This window comes from Xiphophorus couchianus, chromosome 9 (assembly GCF_001444195.1).
Source record: "Xiphophorus couchianus chromosome 9, X_couchianus-1.0, whole genome shotgun sequence".
Classification (NCBI taxonomy): Eukaryota; Metazoa; Chordata; class Actinopteri; order Cyprinodontiformes; family Poeciliidae; genus Xiphophorus; species Xiphophorus couchianus.
The window spans coordinates 3,629,650-3,646,086 of NC_040236.1; the positions used below are offsets into that span (position 1 = coordinate 3,629,650).

A 16,437-nucleotide genomic window follows, 5' to 3' on the forward strand; every position below is an offset into this window, starting at 1 on the left:
AATGGGGTCAGTTGTTTCCAAACCTATTGTTCTCTGTTTGAGTAAGATCACTTCATCAAGTCTTTGCTAACATTACACTATAAAATAGGTAATAAAATATGCATCTGTGCTGATCTATTTTTCTCCAATAATGTACACTGAAATATGTGGTTGTAACTAATAAGGTGTAAAAAGAAATAAAACACAAGGGTGTGTGAATACTTTCTGAAGGCAACTTCAACTCAAATGTCTGTAAATGAATGACACACACAAGCAGTCTTCTGAGGGTGAGTGAAAACACGCTTTCCTGATCCTACCTGCTGCTCAAACAGCATGGTGTTGATGGCCTGGCGGCATGGCAGGATCATCATGGGGAATCCAACGGCCACAGACATCATGAAGCCCACCCGGATCATTTCTGTCACCAGGTTGGATGGAAAGTTCATGAGCACATTGCCGGCGATGTTCTCCGTGAAGCTGACGTAGCCGAAGAAGCCCACCTGGTGGAGAGGAAAACAGAGGATGTAGTGTTGAGGAGGGTGGGACAAATAAATGTGTTTTTTTTTTCTATGCCTGAACGTTTCAAAGGTGTTACTTGTGGTGCATCAATAAATTGGATGGACGATACAAATGTCTGAAAATCAGCTAATGTCCCCTCTGAGAGAGTTGACTGACAAACCCTCCCAACAGGTTAACAATAGTCACCTTAGGAACTTTTTGCTATATTTAGTGACTTTTCAGGACCCTAAAAAAATTAATTAAAAAATCAGCATATAAATGGTAAGTCACATCTTTGAAAGTATTATGTAAAATCCACTTTTTTGAACTTTACATCTTATGTTCCCTCATCAAAAACATATCTGGAGTGTTGCTTTGAATCTTTCAAGCATGTTTGAGAAATCCTTTGATCTCCATGGCAACAACTCGGGTGTGCAAAACGCCTGGGTGGAGCTAGCCCTGCCTTCGAGACATAGCTCCTCCTCTGAGCTGCAGTTTCCAAGCTTCCACCTCACTGAGCAGCCATCCCCTGGAACTCCCCCATTCAGCTCCTTCAGACTAGCCAGCACCAATTAGCCTACGCCTGGTATAACTGCACATCTGCAGAGTTCATTATAGAAGCTACTTCTCAACTAAAGGCTTAATAAAGGACCCGTGTTGTGATGACTTCCTAAAAGGGGGAGTTTCAGAAAGAGCAAGAGTTTTTAAAAAGACACAGGCCCAATTTCAAGGTGATAAGTTACGAAGTAAAATTTCTTTTAAGTCCTATTTGAAATTTATAGCATTTTCATAACAACTGAAATTAACATAGTTACTTGATTATGCTATAAAATGCCACTGATTGTAGTTTACGATCAGTGAACTACAATCAGTGGACCCCTAGTTGCTGCGAAAAGCAAATGCTGTAATAGCAAAGGTGGAGCTAAAGGTGAGAGTGGCAGGTGTGATGAGAAGTGCCGGCTCTACTCACGGTGATGTAGAAGATGGTGACCACGTTGAGGGCGGAGGTGAAGATGGTGCTCATGCGTTTGACTGACGGCTCGTCCAGGCTATCGTACGTTGGCAGCACCTGCCTGTGAGGAACAAGCAGGCCAAAACGACAAAACTCGGCATGCCGCTCCACACAACGCCATGCTGGAGCTGCTGTTCTGCGGCTCGCATGCTGCCTGCGCTATCACACAGCTACACCCTCCTCTGAGAGGAGGCACTCCACCATTCCAGAGCTAACTCAGCAGGTCAGGGGGAGCGTGGTTCCACAGATGTTGAGGAAATTGTGTTGTTTATTCTCCCGTCCTGACAGCTGACAACATGACAATCTTCGCAGCCACTCATTCAAGATTTAATACCGGGATTGGCTCTGTAAAGTTTTTTTTTAATGAGCAGGCATATGGGGGCCTGTTAGTGCTTCTCAGTAATCAAATGATGCATCTCTTCTCTCCTGTCCTTGTCAGAAGTGCACTCATCTGATTTTATTGCTTGCTTTTGTTTATCCCACTAAAACATGACTAATTTATCAGGAAGATTGTTCAAATGAAGCCTTCATCAACTGTGAGGCAACTGTAGTGCTTCCAGTTTACCTGAGTCAGACTGCTTTATTTTCCTCTTCACATTATGGGGAATAAAAACCTACTCAGCCTCTGTCTTATCCTATTTTACAAAATGTTACACAGAAAACATGTAAAGCCCAGCTAGTGCCAGCTGCCAAAAAATAATAAGAAATGGAGAGAGATCAGACTTTAACTTAATTATACCTGCTTTGAAAAGAGTTTTGTCAAATCTGAAGCACTTGAAAAATGTTCATCTAAGTGACCCAACAAGATTTTTCTTCCCTTTCATATTTCTCCTAAACAATATTGGTTTTCAAGCTCAAACATGTTTGCATCATTTTATATCTACATATGGGGAAGGAGCCACTTATGAAAACATCACTAGCTTTGATTTTAAACATTAAATTAACATTTTCAATGTCACGAAAGCAGAACAAGAACTTAGATAACCTCTACAGAGACTCGGTGGACCCTCCATTTCTAAGGATTCCACTAAAAAGCCAAAGTAAAAGGATGTTGTACAATTTCTTTAGATCCACAAAAAAAATACTCGCTAAAAGCAGCCAGTTCAGCAGCAGATGTCTAACTGGCTGTTAAGGCAGAAATTTGAAGACATGATTTGCAGTGATAAATTTAACTAGAGATGAATGCAGAGATGAGTTTCTCAAGATCTTGTTAGGACATTTTGAACTACAAATGCTCTTCAGGTAATAACTGTCTTTATGTGACTTCCTGTCAGCCACCGATTTCTTAACGTATTTTGACAACAAATAAACAATTTGCAACGGCATGAAAATTATATTAGATTTTCTTTTATTTCTTGCTGATACTAATTAGTACATTAAATGAAAAACATGCTCTGGAAGATTTTTTTCCCCCCATCAGTTTCACTGCCATGCTTTTTACTGACATTTTTATTCCACAAACCTCTTTTTTTCCACAGCTGGCACTGTTAGGGTTATGTATACATTTGTATATCATCTTAAGAAAAAGCAAATTGTCTTGTTCTGAAATATTAAACGCCTGAGCATTTGAGTGAGATTTTCTGCAGTTTGGGATTAAATCACACAAGTACGCCGTCAGACACGGAGCAAGTCGTCTTCCACGTTTTATCTTAAGAGAATTTCCTGTCTGGATTCTAGAGAACTAAAAATCGCATCTCAAAGCTCATGCATCTGTGGATTTCCAAGTCAAGACATGAAGAGCCAGAAGTTTGTCAGTTCATGCAAAGTGTTCATAAACGAAAGACATGGGATGGAAGTGTGATGAAGGGCATACAAAATGTTAACAGTGTGTGTGTGTGTGTGTGTGACACAGAATAGGTGACAGTAGTCAAGGCTGGCCGAGGTAAAATGTGAAATTGCTCCTCTCTCTCCATCATTTCCTGCTCTGTGCTGTAGCAAGGGGCGGCTATGTGGAGGGGACCATTGACACATTAACCAGTAAATTTACAGGCTTTATATATAAAAGTCAGTACCTGGCAGGTTTTAGAGCATTATAAACTTTCCTGGCAGACTTTTTTTTTCCTCACCTCCTTTCTTCGGTACAAAAGAAGAGCCATGGAGCAGAAACAAGACGGGAAGCAAGATGCCGTAACTTTCTCCTCCTCTTGTTCTTTCTCAGCCTGTCTCACTTTCACACACACTGATTTTTATTAGCTCCAGCCTTACCAGGATGCTATCTCTTAACACTTTTCCTTTTTTTTTTTATGCGTGCGCCAATAAATCTTTCTGCCAACATTAATGAAACAGCAAGCATGTAATGGTCACTCAGCCGTCCTTACTGGAAGGCTGATGTCCTCTGATGAAACTGGGGAGATGTGGTGGAGGAATTCTTCACAGTTACAGGAATGACATGTTTCACTGTGCACCAGGTTAAAAGTTGAAAAGATAAATCCAAAGATTTGTGAAGCACTGATGCTAAATAGTCAGGAAACACCAGCTGTTTTCAGATTTTTAGAAACCCATTTGTTCTCAGAACACAACTAGCTTGTTTTGGATGCAGATACTGTTAGCTATTCAAGCCAGTAGCAATATTTCTTTTTTCATTTTACAATTGCTCTCAAAAGCCAACATGCCACTGTGAAAACAAAAGCAAAAATTAGACCAGGATAAATTATTCTGAACTCTTTACTCACATATAATGTGACATTTGTCCTGTACTATTCAGCTGACAAAGAAACAATTGTGCTGTAATGAAAAAAAAAGAAAAAGCTGCAAGAAAATGGTTGGATAAATGTGTACGTCTTTTTAAAGCTCCTCTTTATTCAATTTCAGAACTTCTCTGGCAGTAGACTATCAACACACCAAACCTTCCCTGGTAATGTTTACACTCTCTGCACTGCAAAAGTTCTGTAAAATCTAGGGTGCATTCACACCAGGTCTGCTCAGTTCACTTCGATCGCAAATTTTGCATGTGTGCCTAGAAAGTCCGGTTCGTTTGGGGAGAGGTGAACGAGCGAAATCGAACTCCGACTCAGAACAAAGAAGCCAGCGTTGGTCCGTCTGAAAACTGAGATCTCAGTTCGGCTGAAGTGAACTCTGGTATGATTCAAATTAATGTGTGAACGCCAAACAGCCTGGAGACCACAGCAAAAGCAGGAAGCAGACCACAGTGCAGGGCATTCTGGGTAAATACCCCAAAACAAACAAGTGAGTCTACCGTTAGCAAGAGAAATGATTGGTGGGTCTTTTGCCAAAGACAAAGGAGAAATACTAAAACTGATCAAATCTGAAGCTACTCCACTTTTGTTCACATTTTATGAAGAAGGAAGTTGTGATCAGTGTCTTCTTCAGAAGTTCTTATGTTGTCTCCTTCAGTGGTTTTTAGTGCAGCGCCCCCAACAGGAGGTCAACAGGTTTTTAAAGGGTTTGGATCGTTTGACACAGTGCAGTGTGAAAGAGAACCGCACCAGCTGCAGCAGCTATTGGCAAACCTTCAATTGGTGAAAATGCTCTATTTATTAAATAAAATATAGTGCATTAATAAGGCAGTGGAGCTATTTGTACCCTTCTCCTGGCTGATACTTTAGTGCAATGACATTCTTGCGATTGTTTGTAACCCGTCTGGAAACGATGGCTTGAGTTAAAGAATGCAAATGTTTTCCACATTGCAAGAAGATGAAAAATCCAAGTATTTCAGCTGAATTTCATTACAGACTATTCAGATTCACTGTAACTGGTGGCTGGTGCGACACAGGAAGACTCGATGCTGAAACTGAATCAGAAGACACTTTGTTAATGGATTTATTTCACCATGTGCGCACTTATGCAACCAGGCTATTGCAGCTTTTTATTTTTTACACCAGTAGATCCATCACACAGATTGGATTCTCAGCTGAACTGCTTAGCCTGGTGGGGCACAAGTACAGCCTGGTGTCCCGCCAGGCTCATAATAACACTGGAGGAAACCCTGGACTGACTAGTTCAGTCAGATTTTCAAACAATTGTTTGATTTTCTGAATTGGAACTGTTCACTTCTGAGTACCAAGTGCAAAGTAGATGAACTATAATTCTTTACTAGTTCTATCAAAGTTTTTTTCTCACACGCTTTCTGCTCCGTGGACCTTTAGGGTTCAACTTCTGTGAGTATAAATCCAACAGTTTCTTTGACTTTTTGCATATGATTGACATAACCCTTTTATACCCAGACATTTTGAGCAAATTTCCAACCGTTTGCCACCGTCCCCTCCCAGAGAGACGGCTTCTGCTGCACACTTTAACGTGTCCCTAAGAGGAGCCAAGCGTTCCACATTATTCTACTTCCAAAAAAAAACCACAGGGCCAGCTCCCACCACGTCATAATGGCGATGTTAAGTAATGTTCTAGCTGAAAATAAACACATTTCATGAACGCAATAAAAATCCAATGTGCTAAGAGCTGTTTAATCAGCCTGTGAATACATCAGTGTGTCTGTAAGATGGCGGCAGTCCAAGGTGTTGATTAGTGGTTTGGCTGAAGCTGAGTGAGTGCTTGCCTTGCTCAGTATGACCACAGGCCAAGAAACCCCCCCCACCCCCCCACACACTCCCCCACCCCTCTGCCAAATATCACTTAGCACAACAACGCTCACGCAGACACACACAAGTGCATGTTTTCTTTGTTTTGGGGTGACATGCACATGCCCACCACACCATGTTTAGTTAGCTCTGTCATTACATTAATTCAAGTCAGGTTTAGGTCTCCAGGCTTACAGCCACCGCCCCCTCCCAACAGTTTTACTCACTTACTCTCACACAAAACAAAAACACCGCCGCCCAAACATCTGCCCCGTAATGATCTCACCATAACAGTCCCCTAAATCCTTCCCCGACGCTGCATTCACATCCAACACAAACTCCATCCATTAGGTCGGTCCGGGCGGCCCCACAACCCGAGCAAAGCCGGCGCACACCCAGGGCAAGCAGCGACGGTAGAGGACGGCACAAAGGAGGCACTGATTGAGCCAGCAGAGGGATGAAAGGGAAGAAATGCGGAGGCTGCTGCTCTAGCGATTACTAGACTCACTGTGGGGAACTTCACTGGAATGCGAAGGCAGTTTTTGATCGCTTATGTTTGCTTTTAAGAGCAGAGAAATTTCACTACGGCAAACAGTTTTGCAACATAACCTTGCCTTTTAAATCCTCAAATGTTTGTCTTTATTTCCCTCTTGACAAACTCAACCTAAATCCTTAAATCCTTGAAAATGACACGAGTAAACAAAAAGAGACCTTAAATTACTCTGGACTATCTTTAGGGACTAAACATGGGCCAGTATCAAACAACACTAAGTTTTAAATCTTCAGAATCTTATCAGAGGGTTTTTAATGAGGTGCCAGGGAAAGACGAGTTTTCTCTACTTGTATGGATCATATGTTGCAGCACACTGCTGATCAGCTGGATTACATTATATATATCTACATATTTTCTGTTTTTATCAGCTCAACAAAAAAACTAAACAGGAATATTTAGATAAAAATTAAATGCAGCTTAGGGTGCATAGAGTTTAGCATTGCATAAAAGTTGTTGGATATTTGTCTGATTATTTAAAGATCAATATTTTGTTTAGTAATATGCACCACTTCTTTCAATTTTTTATTATTTTATTAAACTGCAACATGGGAGCTATAGATGGCGACCGAAACCCATTTTGGAAACCCCTGGTTTAAGGAATAGTCCATTTATTTCATTGATGTTTTTGACAATAAATCTCATCAGTTATTAATAGATTTTATTTGAATTTGTACTGTTCTTTTGCAACAGATATCAGAAACTGGACTGTTGATTTGAAACTTTGGGATCATTATTGAAACTGTTCAATACACAAATAAGGAAAGAAAAATGTTTTTTACTGTTCATATTCCTCCATTCACAGAGATCACAATCAGAAGTGGAAATAATAGTCACATTTATGTTTTAAAGAAAATCAGATAATTTTTGTGGGTTTTTTTTTACTCAAGGTGATGATACTATGAGACTCTCAGATCGGCCCACACCTATTAAGTTCTGATGTCAAAAAAATTTAAAATCTGAAGCTGGACAAAAACTTTTCAAATCAGCTTTATGATGTTATCCTGAAGTAGGGCAATGGGGGGAAAGGAGTACTTACGACTGGCAGGCGAAGGCCATCCCACAGATAGGGAGACAGCGAAAAACACCCTCCCAGCGCACCACATAGACCTGCCCTAGCCACCAGCCGCTGAGCAGCCCGTGTTTGAACGAGGACAGCACCATCTGAGGGGAAGGAGGCGGAGGGGAGGGAGGGGGAGCGGGGGTTACAGCCCAGACCAAATGAATACAAATGGACGGAGGACATGAAGAGCATAGAGGAAAAAGGAGGATGATGTCCATGTCGACAGCTCGCTGATTTTTTCGTCATAATCATTGAGGGAAGAAAATCAGAAAACATGAAGAGACAGAAATGGAAGGAAGCCGCGTCCTGGATGAAAAACCCGTCGGAATCGGACAGAATGAGTCAAATAGAGAGCTGGGGAAAACTGGAGGCTTTTGGGCGACAACCTAACAGGTTTTTCACCAGCATGCGTTTCCTTTGTCTTGCTCCTTTAAAACAAAAAAAAATAAAATCCACCACATCCAGAACACTGCGATTCATTCTGGGTGGAGGTGTAGCAAAAAACTCAGTTAAACCCCTCTGCCTTACTACTACTGCCACCAAAGACACACACACACACCCACACACAGCTCAATCCAGAAAAGGTGAATGAATGATGGGGATGAAGGACAGGAGTGGGCAGAAGGTTCAGGTGGAAACATGAGGAAGGATTTAGGGAGAGCAAAGCTTCCTTCACTCTCTGCCCTTACCGTGGTGTTATTGGGGGTGGGGGTGGGGTTTACTTACGGGTGACAGCAGAAGGTTGTGGCGATAATGGGCAGGCACTGAATGACGCCCTTGAAACGCCACAGGTGAACCTGCTCCACCCAGGAGCCCGAGATTATGCCGTAGCGCAGAGACGACAACACTATCTACATCACCAGAAGCAGAGACAGCGGCGAAAAGAGGAGAGGGGAGAGCCAGAGGGGGGGAGAGGGGATGCACATGTTAGGTAGAGGAGAGGAAGGGAGGCGGGACAAGAGAGAGGAAAAAAAAGACAGGAAAGTTAGATGATGAAGGGTGAGAGAGGAGATCAGTTAAGGGTAGGATGGAAAGAGGGAGGGAAGGAGATACATCTATTAGAGGGTGAGGTGACTGGGCCGGGTCGGGCCGGGTCTAGAGTTAAACTCACCGCACCACTGCTCTAAGTTACCGACATGCTCCACAACTCACATGACAACAGAGAGAGAGAGACAGAGAGAGAGAGAGAGCAGCAATAGCAGTTTGAAGGAATTCAGTAAAACTGAGCTGAACACAAACACAACCTAACTCACACCAGGCAGGAAACTGATGCTGGACCAGCCTCTGCTAGAGCAGGACCGTCTCTAGGTTTTGTGGGGCCCCAACTTATCAAAATGTTGTAGGAATGATCTGCTGATTATTTTTGGACTGATCGAGTGATGATCGGACAGCTAAAGATGCTTAATAGATTTTTTTTTTCAGAATTTAAATCAGCTGAAGCTACATCTGCCACTTGAGCAGTTTTGGGTAGAACATATTCACAGACAAAAAATGTGCTTTTACATCTTAAATGAAAAATGTGTGCATAAATAAAGCAGTGTAAATATACTTTTTTGAATCCAGTAAACAACTAATTGATTACAAAACTAGTTGACGATTATTTAATCGATTTAATTATGTTTAATCGTTTCATCCCTAATGGTTTTTATATAACTGAATCAAGATGTCACCTGGTGCATCTTTGTCCAACAGAGTAAAGAGGGATGAATCCAGTTTTTTATTATTAATTGTAATCCATGCATCTTTTCACAACGTGTTTCAGAAGAACGCTCTGTGCAACAGGAAAATGTCTCTTTTGACTTTTCACTGCAGACTTTTCTATAAGCTGTCGTTCTTGTGGAAGCAAAGCCCAGGTCGGTAAAAAGAAATATGACAGAGGCCAGCTTGATGCTGATCAGTGCTGAATGGCCAAGTAATCAAAGTTCAGTTATGCTGAGTGGAAACAAGAACTGACTCTAGAATAAGTCAATAAAATTCCTCTTCCATTAAAATTATCGCTGCACTGATTGCAGTTTTTGACCGATCACCGATCTTAAAAAGCCTGACCTATCAATTTCTATTTTGACTGATAGCAGTCGAATTTTTTTGTCTAAAAAGTTGCTAAATTATAGAGGCAAAGTTGCTAAATTGGAAACTCTAATACCACATGTGAAAAACCTTGATCCTTGGAAGAGAACACACGTGAAATGTTCTCTCTGGAAAAAACAGGAGTAAAATTGGACATCTTCCATTTTTGGCGCCTGCATCAACTATATAGTCATTTCTTGGGCAGATTAGAGGTCAGATTTAATCCAAAGACCGGTGCAGCAACTGTTTTCTGCCTGAGTGACTTAGTGTGGATTTGCTCTTTACAAACAGGAGCAAGACAGTACCTTGTTGGTGCATTGGTACAACGGAGCAAATAAGCAACAATTCATGAAAAATACAACAAAAACAACATTTGTTCAAACAGAACAGGAGCTCCAACTGAAAAGCAGAACGGCACGTTAGACTCATTTGGTTTTTACATGCATAAAAGGAACACAAACTATTAATACACAATAAACTAAAGCTGCTCTTAGTTCATGATGTCATATAAAATCTAAAGGTAGAGATGAGAAACAATTATCGTTGGTTTGCACTAGCCAAACTTCAGCCACAAAAACATCTGAAGCATAATTTTAAAGACCACCAGTGCTGCAGGTTTCCCTTAACAACGGTACAATAACTGAATATGACTGAATTGTTCTTTGAGGTTTCTTCGAGTTTGTACTCTAGATTAAAAATAAGTCACTGAAAAACAGTATGCAGAAAGACCCCTGGCCGGGATTCGAACCCAGGACCTTGTTGCTGCAAGGCAACAGAGCCACCAACTACCGTAACAGGATTTGATCCCAATCTATAGAGAAACTCTGACTCATGTATACAGAGGCTGTTTTGCTGGTGCAAACCATTAACCTGCTGACCTCACCGACAGTCCTCACATGTACTGGACAGACTGAGAGCGGCTGAGTGGAACTGGGCTCACCGTGAACATGAACAGGGTGTAGAAGATGAGAGCCATGGCTGAAAAGGACTGGATGGAGGACATCATGTTCCTCTGCAGGCTGAGGGGGAGGACGACCAGCAGCGACACGGCGACCAGCAGGAGCACACGGAAACTCCCCGTCACCTGAACGCAGCACAGCAACGACGCCAGGCGAGGAGCTTCAAATACCACCGCAGTCAAACTCGCTGGCTACAGACCAGGGGTGTCCAAAGTGCGGCCCAAGGGCCATTTGAGGTCTTTAGAATAAACTTTTATGGCCCCTGACAGCATTTGAAGAATGTTGCAAATTTGATGCAGATTGCAATGGCAAATTTATATTCTAAATGGAAAATGTAAAAATCTAATTTTTTTTTATCAACCTCAAATGTCATACTAACTTTGGTTTCATTAAAATTACTTGTAAGGCTGGGAAGCCACCGATAACTGCTTCCAGTTCTAGTTAAATTTAATGTTGTGAAGGTAAAGGAGAAAATCACAATCATGTGCTTGTATTTTTGATTGGAGAGAAAAAGTCAATTTTGGCCCCAGAGAACTTCTAACTTGAGGATTTCAGCCTTCGGTGCAAAATGTTTGGACACCCCTGCTGTAGCTTTTGACAGATTTTTTGTGTATATAAGAGAGGGAAGCAGATTAATACTGAACGTTGACTTATAAAATAAGTCTCAAACCTGTAAACCCAACAGCTGAGCGAAGAAATTTGATCCCAAGTCAGCAATGACAACGTAGAAGGCGATACAAGTCCCGAGCATCAAACCTATCATACTGCAGAGACGGGAAAAAGAATTTCAATTTATTTAAAAAGTCAAAGTCTGAGATTAACTTTACATTCTCGTTATTGCTGAGTTTTTACAGAAAACAAAAACCAAAAACAACATTTCAAATCTGAAAACACGCAAGGTGAAACTTGCCTCGTCTCTACGAGCGTTTTTCCAGGTTTCCCATAAGCATGGAAGGCTGTAGAGACGGAAACATCGACGTGAAAAATCTAACAGAAACTCATTCATCAGCTGACATCCTGCTCAGAATGGTTGGAGGTGGGGGAGCAGCTGGCTTTCTCACTTCTTTAAAACCACAACTGCTGCTACTTCTGTTACTGCGGCAATAAGGAGGCACCACAGATTACATACCCAGTCCAGCATAAGTCCTCCGCTTGGTGTTGCTGGCGGTGTGGACAAGGAACATGCAGGACTTGTGGGTCATCCATGAACAGAAGAAGAGCAGCAGAGTGCCCAGCACGATCCCACACTGGGGAGGAGCAGAGAGGCAGGTCATCATCAAACCCAACCTATACCTTCAACTCCTGTGATTCAGGAAATTAACACGAGAGAGGATGAAGTATGAGAACTACTTCTGGTCTTTTCATATTTTGCAGAATTTCTGGGAATTGTTTAAATGGACAGTTTAGACCAGTGGTGTTCAAACTTTGTGCTGTAAGCGACAAAGTCGATAAGTAGAAAGGACCTGGGGTCACAGAAGTGTTAGGGTTTTTTAGAACCTTTTGGAAAAGAACATTTTGTGCCTTTTTTATTTTACCTGCTCAATAATAAACTAAAAGTGACAATTTTATGGAAAGCAACAAAATAGAACATTTTTGTAGAAAACTGATCATGATGGATAGAAAACATGAAAAAAGGTGTAGCACGACAGCGTTACTGTCAGACAGTTTCCACATGTTTTGCGGTTGATCGTTTTCTTATTTGAACTAGAAGATTTGCATTTGAGAAAAAACCAGACCAATGTTTGTGATTCTAGCTGCTCCAAAATTAAGACGAATGCAAAAGCTTTAATAAATGGGAGGTACAAAAAGTTAGTTTTTTTTGTACTCAATATTTCTTTAAGATGTTATTTATCTGCAATAATGTTGCCCTGTAGCACATGCCAAACTATTTGATTTGAAAAAATACTCACAGTTTGCTATTGAGTTTTTTCATGAATAGATTCTTAAATGCCCACTACAGGCCATTTAATTACATTGATGATCTTGATATGGCCCAAAATGAAAATGAATTCCAAATACCAGCTTTATAAGATCAAAAAATTTCCATCTGTGAAAAATGGCCCCTAAAATAATCAGGCAAAGATTTTTCTGCTACAACAACAGATAACACATCAACAGAATCGGTCGAGTGATATGACATGACAAGGCCACAGGTAGGCTTCAGATTGTGCATGTTTGGCTAAATCTCTCTCATTGTACATAGAAAAGCCTAAATCTGAAAGAGGCTGCTGATTTCAACCATGAACGTGTCACACCCAGGAGCAGCGTTGCTCCTGGATGTGACTCAGTCACAGAGCGACCCGTTTATCCAACATGCGCATTTTTAGAAAGGTAGGAGGAAGTTGGAATCTGGTAAAAGTCCATTCATCATGCACAGGAAGAACAAGCAACTTCTACACAGAAAGGTCACAAGATTCTAAAAAAACACACACACACATTATATATACTGTATATACAGTACAGACCAAAAGTTTGGACACACCTTTCTAATTCAATGGGTTTTCTTTATTTTCATGACTATTTATAAGGCAAGAAATCCCACTTATTAACCTGACAGGACAGGTTGACCTATGAAGTGAAAACCATTTCAGGTGACGACCTCTTGAAGCTCATCAAGAAAATGCAGATTGTGTGCAAAGCAGTAATCACAGCAAAAAGTTGCTACTTTGAAGAAACTAGAATTATATTCTAGTTGTTTTACACTTTTTTGTTTAGTGCATATTTCCACATGTGTTATTCATAGTTTTGATGCCTTCAGTGTGAATCTACAATGTCAATAGTCATGAAAATAAAGGAAACTCATTGAATTAAAAGGTGTGTCCAAACTTTTGGTCTGTACTCTATATATATATACTGTATATATATATATGCAGCTTATAGTTCAAAAGATCCAAATAAAGTAAATCTATAATAAGATGATGGTATTACAATCCACAGGGTGAGAAATAAAATCCATTTTGCCCACATAAAATATGCCATCATCATCAACTGGATTCAAACATGCTGGTTGTGAAACTGAAACCCATTTTGCGTTGCATAACAGTGATAGATGATTTCATGTTCATGTCCAAGCTATGATACTTCAGTTTGTCTAAATGCGCGCTTAAAAACATATTTGCAAAATTCATCATAGTGTCATATACATTTCGAAAAAGGATTTGAAACTGATTGTTTTTTTATGATATATACTTTCAGCTTTTCGCAGATTTTATTGTAAATTTAGGTAAAGAAATTCCCATGGAATTTCACCCTTAGTTGTTCAAATTATAAACCTATATGTATAGCTTAATGGATTGTTTATTTTCAACATATTCACATTCACTTTTAAACACTGCGATACATATTTACATAAACATTTTTGTAGACAGTATAAACATATTTGAACCTACCCATCTTATTTTACACATTATTTTTTATTTAAATTAAACATTTAAAAAAACCTCTGGATCATGTGAAACTGATTTCACATGATCCAGAGGGCTCTAAATCTGACAGGGCACTAAAAGGCCCTGTCAGATGAGATGTTTTTAACAGACAACTATTTAAAAAAAATATTGCTATAATGCCTTGTAAGAGTAGGCAGCAAAATTAAAATTTAAAAGTATACGTAATCTAAATAAGAATTGATTATTTGGATACATTTCTCAAAATCATTTGAAAACGTACGAAATATTTATTATATTTCAATATAACACTAAAACAAGTGACAAAAACAAACCCAACACTGGATCAGAACAGTTTCAGTGAACCTCAGCCTGTCTGCATGGAATAAAGTGAACCTTATGGCGGCAGCTGAGTGACCCACCTGTTTGAAGCAGAAGGGCATGGTGAGCACGCTGACTCCAACGATGCTGTTCACCACGTTCATGATCAGGCCCCAGTTTGACGCCGTCATTTTTCAGTTGCTATGTGCGTGGCAGTGGTCTTATAAAACCAATAAAGCTGTACGAGGCAGAGACGGGAGCACCGTGAGGGCCGCCGGTGCTGTTTTGGCTCGGTCTAATTTCTGGAGCTGCTGGTCTACTTCCCCGTGGATCAGTGACGTGGCGCTTTGAGAGGAAACACAACGACAGCTCGGTAGAACACGCTATTAACTTTATTTATTTTTCTAAAATACCAGCTGATAAGCTACCCGAATAGTGTTTGGGTAAAGGTAAATAAGTCCACGTAGGCAGTTTATAACGTGTAAAGTCATTAGCCACAAAGCTAAATCGATAACTTTCTAGTTGCCTACCTTACTCTCCGCCCTCCCGCCTTCCTGTACTGCTACGTTATCATCTGTAATTCCGCCACATTCATTCGTTTTTTGCGGATAAGAGGCGTGTTGGTGCGTGTAATGAGAGAAGAAAATCAGTGTATCACAGTTCATCAACAAATACAAGAGGACTGCTTCCCTGAAAGTGTATCCAGGAAGTGGTATCTAAGAGCTGAGTGACGCTGCCGCAACTTAAAGACTGCTGAAATACTCGGGCGCCTACTAGTGGTCGAAACTTCAATGCCACTTTTTATGAAACCCAACTTCTATTAGACCTTCATTGTTATTATAAAAGGCAAATTGATTTAAAATTTTTTAAAGTTTGTTTTACATCCAGGCAACAAAAAAAAAAAAACATTTTAAGTGTATATGGTAACCGAGCAAGGTGTATTTCTTTTACTGCGTTAGTACATAATGAGTTTCTTTCTTTCCATTCAGTCTTTAATAATATTCCAAGGCCGCTAATATTACTGATCTTTCTTCTGTATTGCTTCATTTTCTTGTGCATCCTGTTTTTAATATAACTTGTTTTAAATAATTTTCCAGTCTTAAATTCCATTGACATTACAGGATGTGTTTTATGAAACTCAGAACATTTCTAAGAGGTGAAGAATGTGTACTTTTGAAACTCTGAAATTTCCATGAGTTTAATCTCAAAATGTCAAAGTTTTTTCTAGCAACATTTTGATTTTTGAAACTGTGAAATTTCCCATGTTTTTCTAGAAAATTTCTGAGATTAATCCCAACATTTCTGAGATTTGTGGTGGAAATGTACTCATTTTCTATCTATAATAGTCTTCGTACGCCATCTTAAGCATCATTGCATAATCTATTTTCCTTTTTTAATGTTAAAATATGTTTCATATCTTTTTGGTAATACCATAAAACTGTGGCGTTTGGTCATATTTTACTAGTCTCATACTATCTCATACCTTGTTCAGACACATTTTGTTATTGTAGCTGTTTTTAACTGTTATGCATGTTTTTACAGTTCTCCTTATCATCATTATATATCAGTTTACAGGTGATTTGTGACAAAAGTTGATGAGTTTTCAATCGTTTCATTTTTGCTAGCACTCTCTTTCACCTTTTAGCCCTCAGTTTGAATGTTGTTTGTGGCATATATTTCTTTTTGTTGACATTAACTTCACTGGTGATTTCAATTCATTTTACTTAAATAATTATTTTGACATATATAATGTGATGCAACTCGGTGCTACTGGTACATTAATGCATCATGAAATGCTGATATGTCATCAGTTAGATGGAAATGTTTTTTTCTTCTCCTGCATAATAGATTATGCTTTTGAGAACATTTTATTTTGTTGACAGTGCTCTTTGTTCCTTGTTTCCTCCTGAGGGTCATATACTGGTAACAGAATATTTTTGCCTTGTTATATTTATTTTACAAAAGCACCAACAGACATGCTCGAATCCTGTTTTTCCAGAGGCCTCAGATATTCCTTTCAGGAAAAGGAAACAAGCAACAAAGGACTGAAACAGAAAAGAGCAAATGCGGTCG

The 16,437-nt window shown here is 39.9% G+C and overlaps 1 protein-coding gene across 6 annotated transcripts in view; it reads right to left on the bottom strand.

Annotated features, from left to right (window-relative positions):
* Positions 1-15,089, bottom strand: part of slc38a10 (solute carrier family 38 member 10) — a 28,046-nt gene extending 12,957 nt beyond the window's left edge. For 3 of the 6 annotated variants that reach the window (XM_028028404.1, XM_028028405.1, XM_028028402.1), the window contains exons 1-9: positions 14,895-15,089; positions 14,466-14,709; positions 11,790-11,907; positions 11,571-11,616; positions 11,331-11,424; positions 10,642-10,785; positions 8,361-8,485; positions 1,448-1,550; positions 297-479 (exon numbers count right to left, since the gene is read on the bottom strand). In XM_028028404.1, the coding sequence (XP_027884205.1) occupies positions 297-479; positions 1,448-1,550; positions 8,361-8,485; positions 10,642-10,785; positions 11,331-11,424; positions 11,571-11,616; positions 11,790-11,907; positions 14,466-14,555 (903 nt within the window). In that variant the 5' untranslated portion in view covers positions 14,556-14,709; positions 14,895-15,089. The other 3 variants (XM_028028403.1, XM_028028406.1, XM_028028407.1) reach the window with 3 other exon arrangements.
* Positions 15,090-16,437: the final 1,348 nt, after the last annotated feature.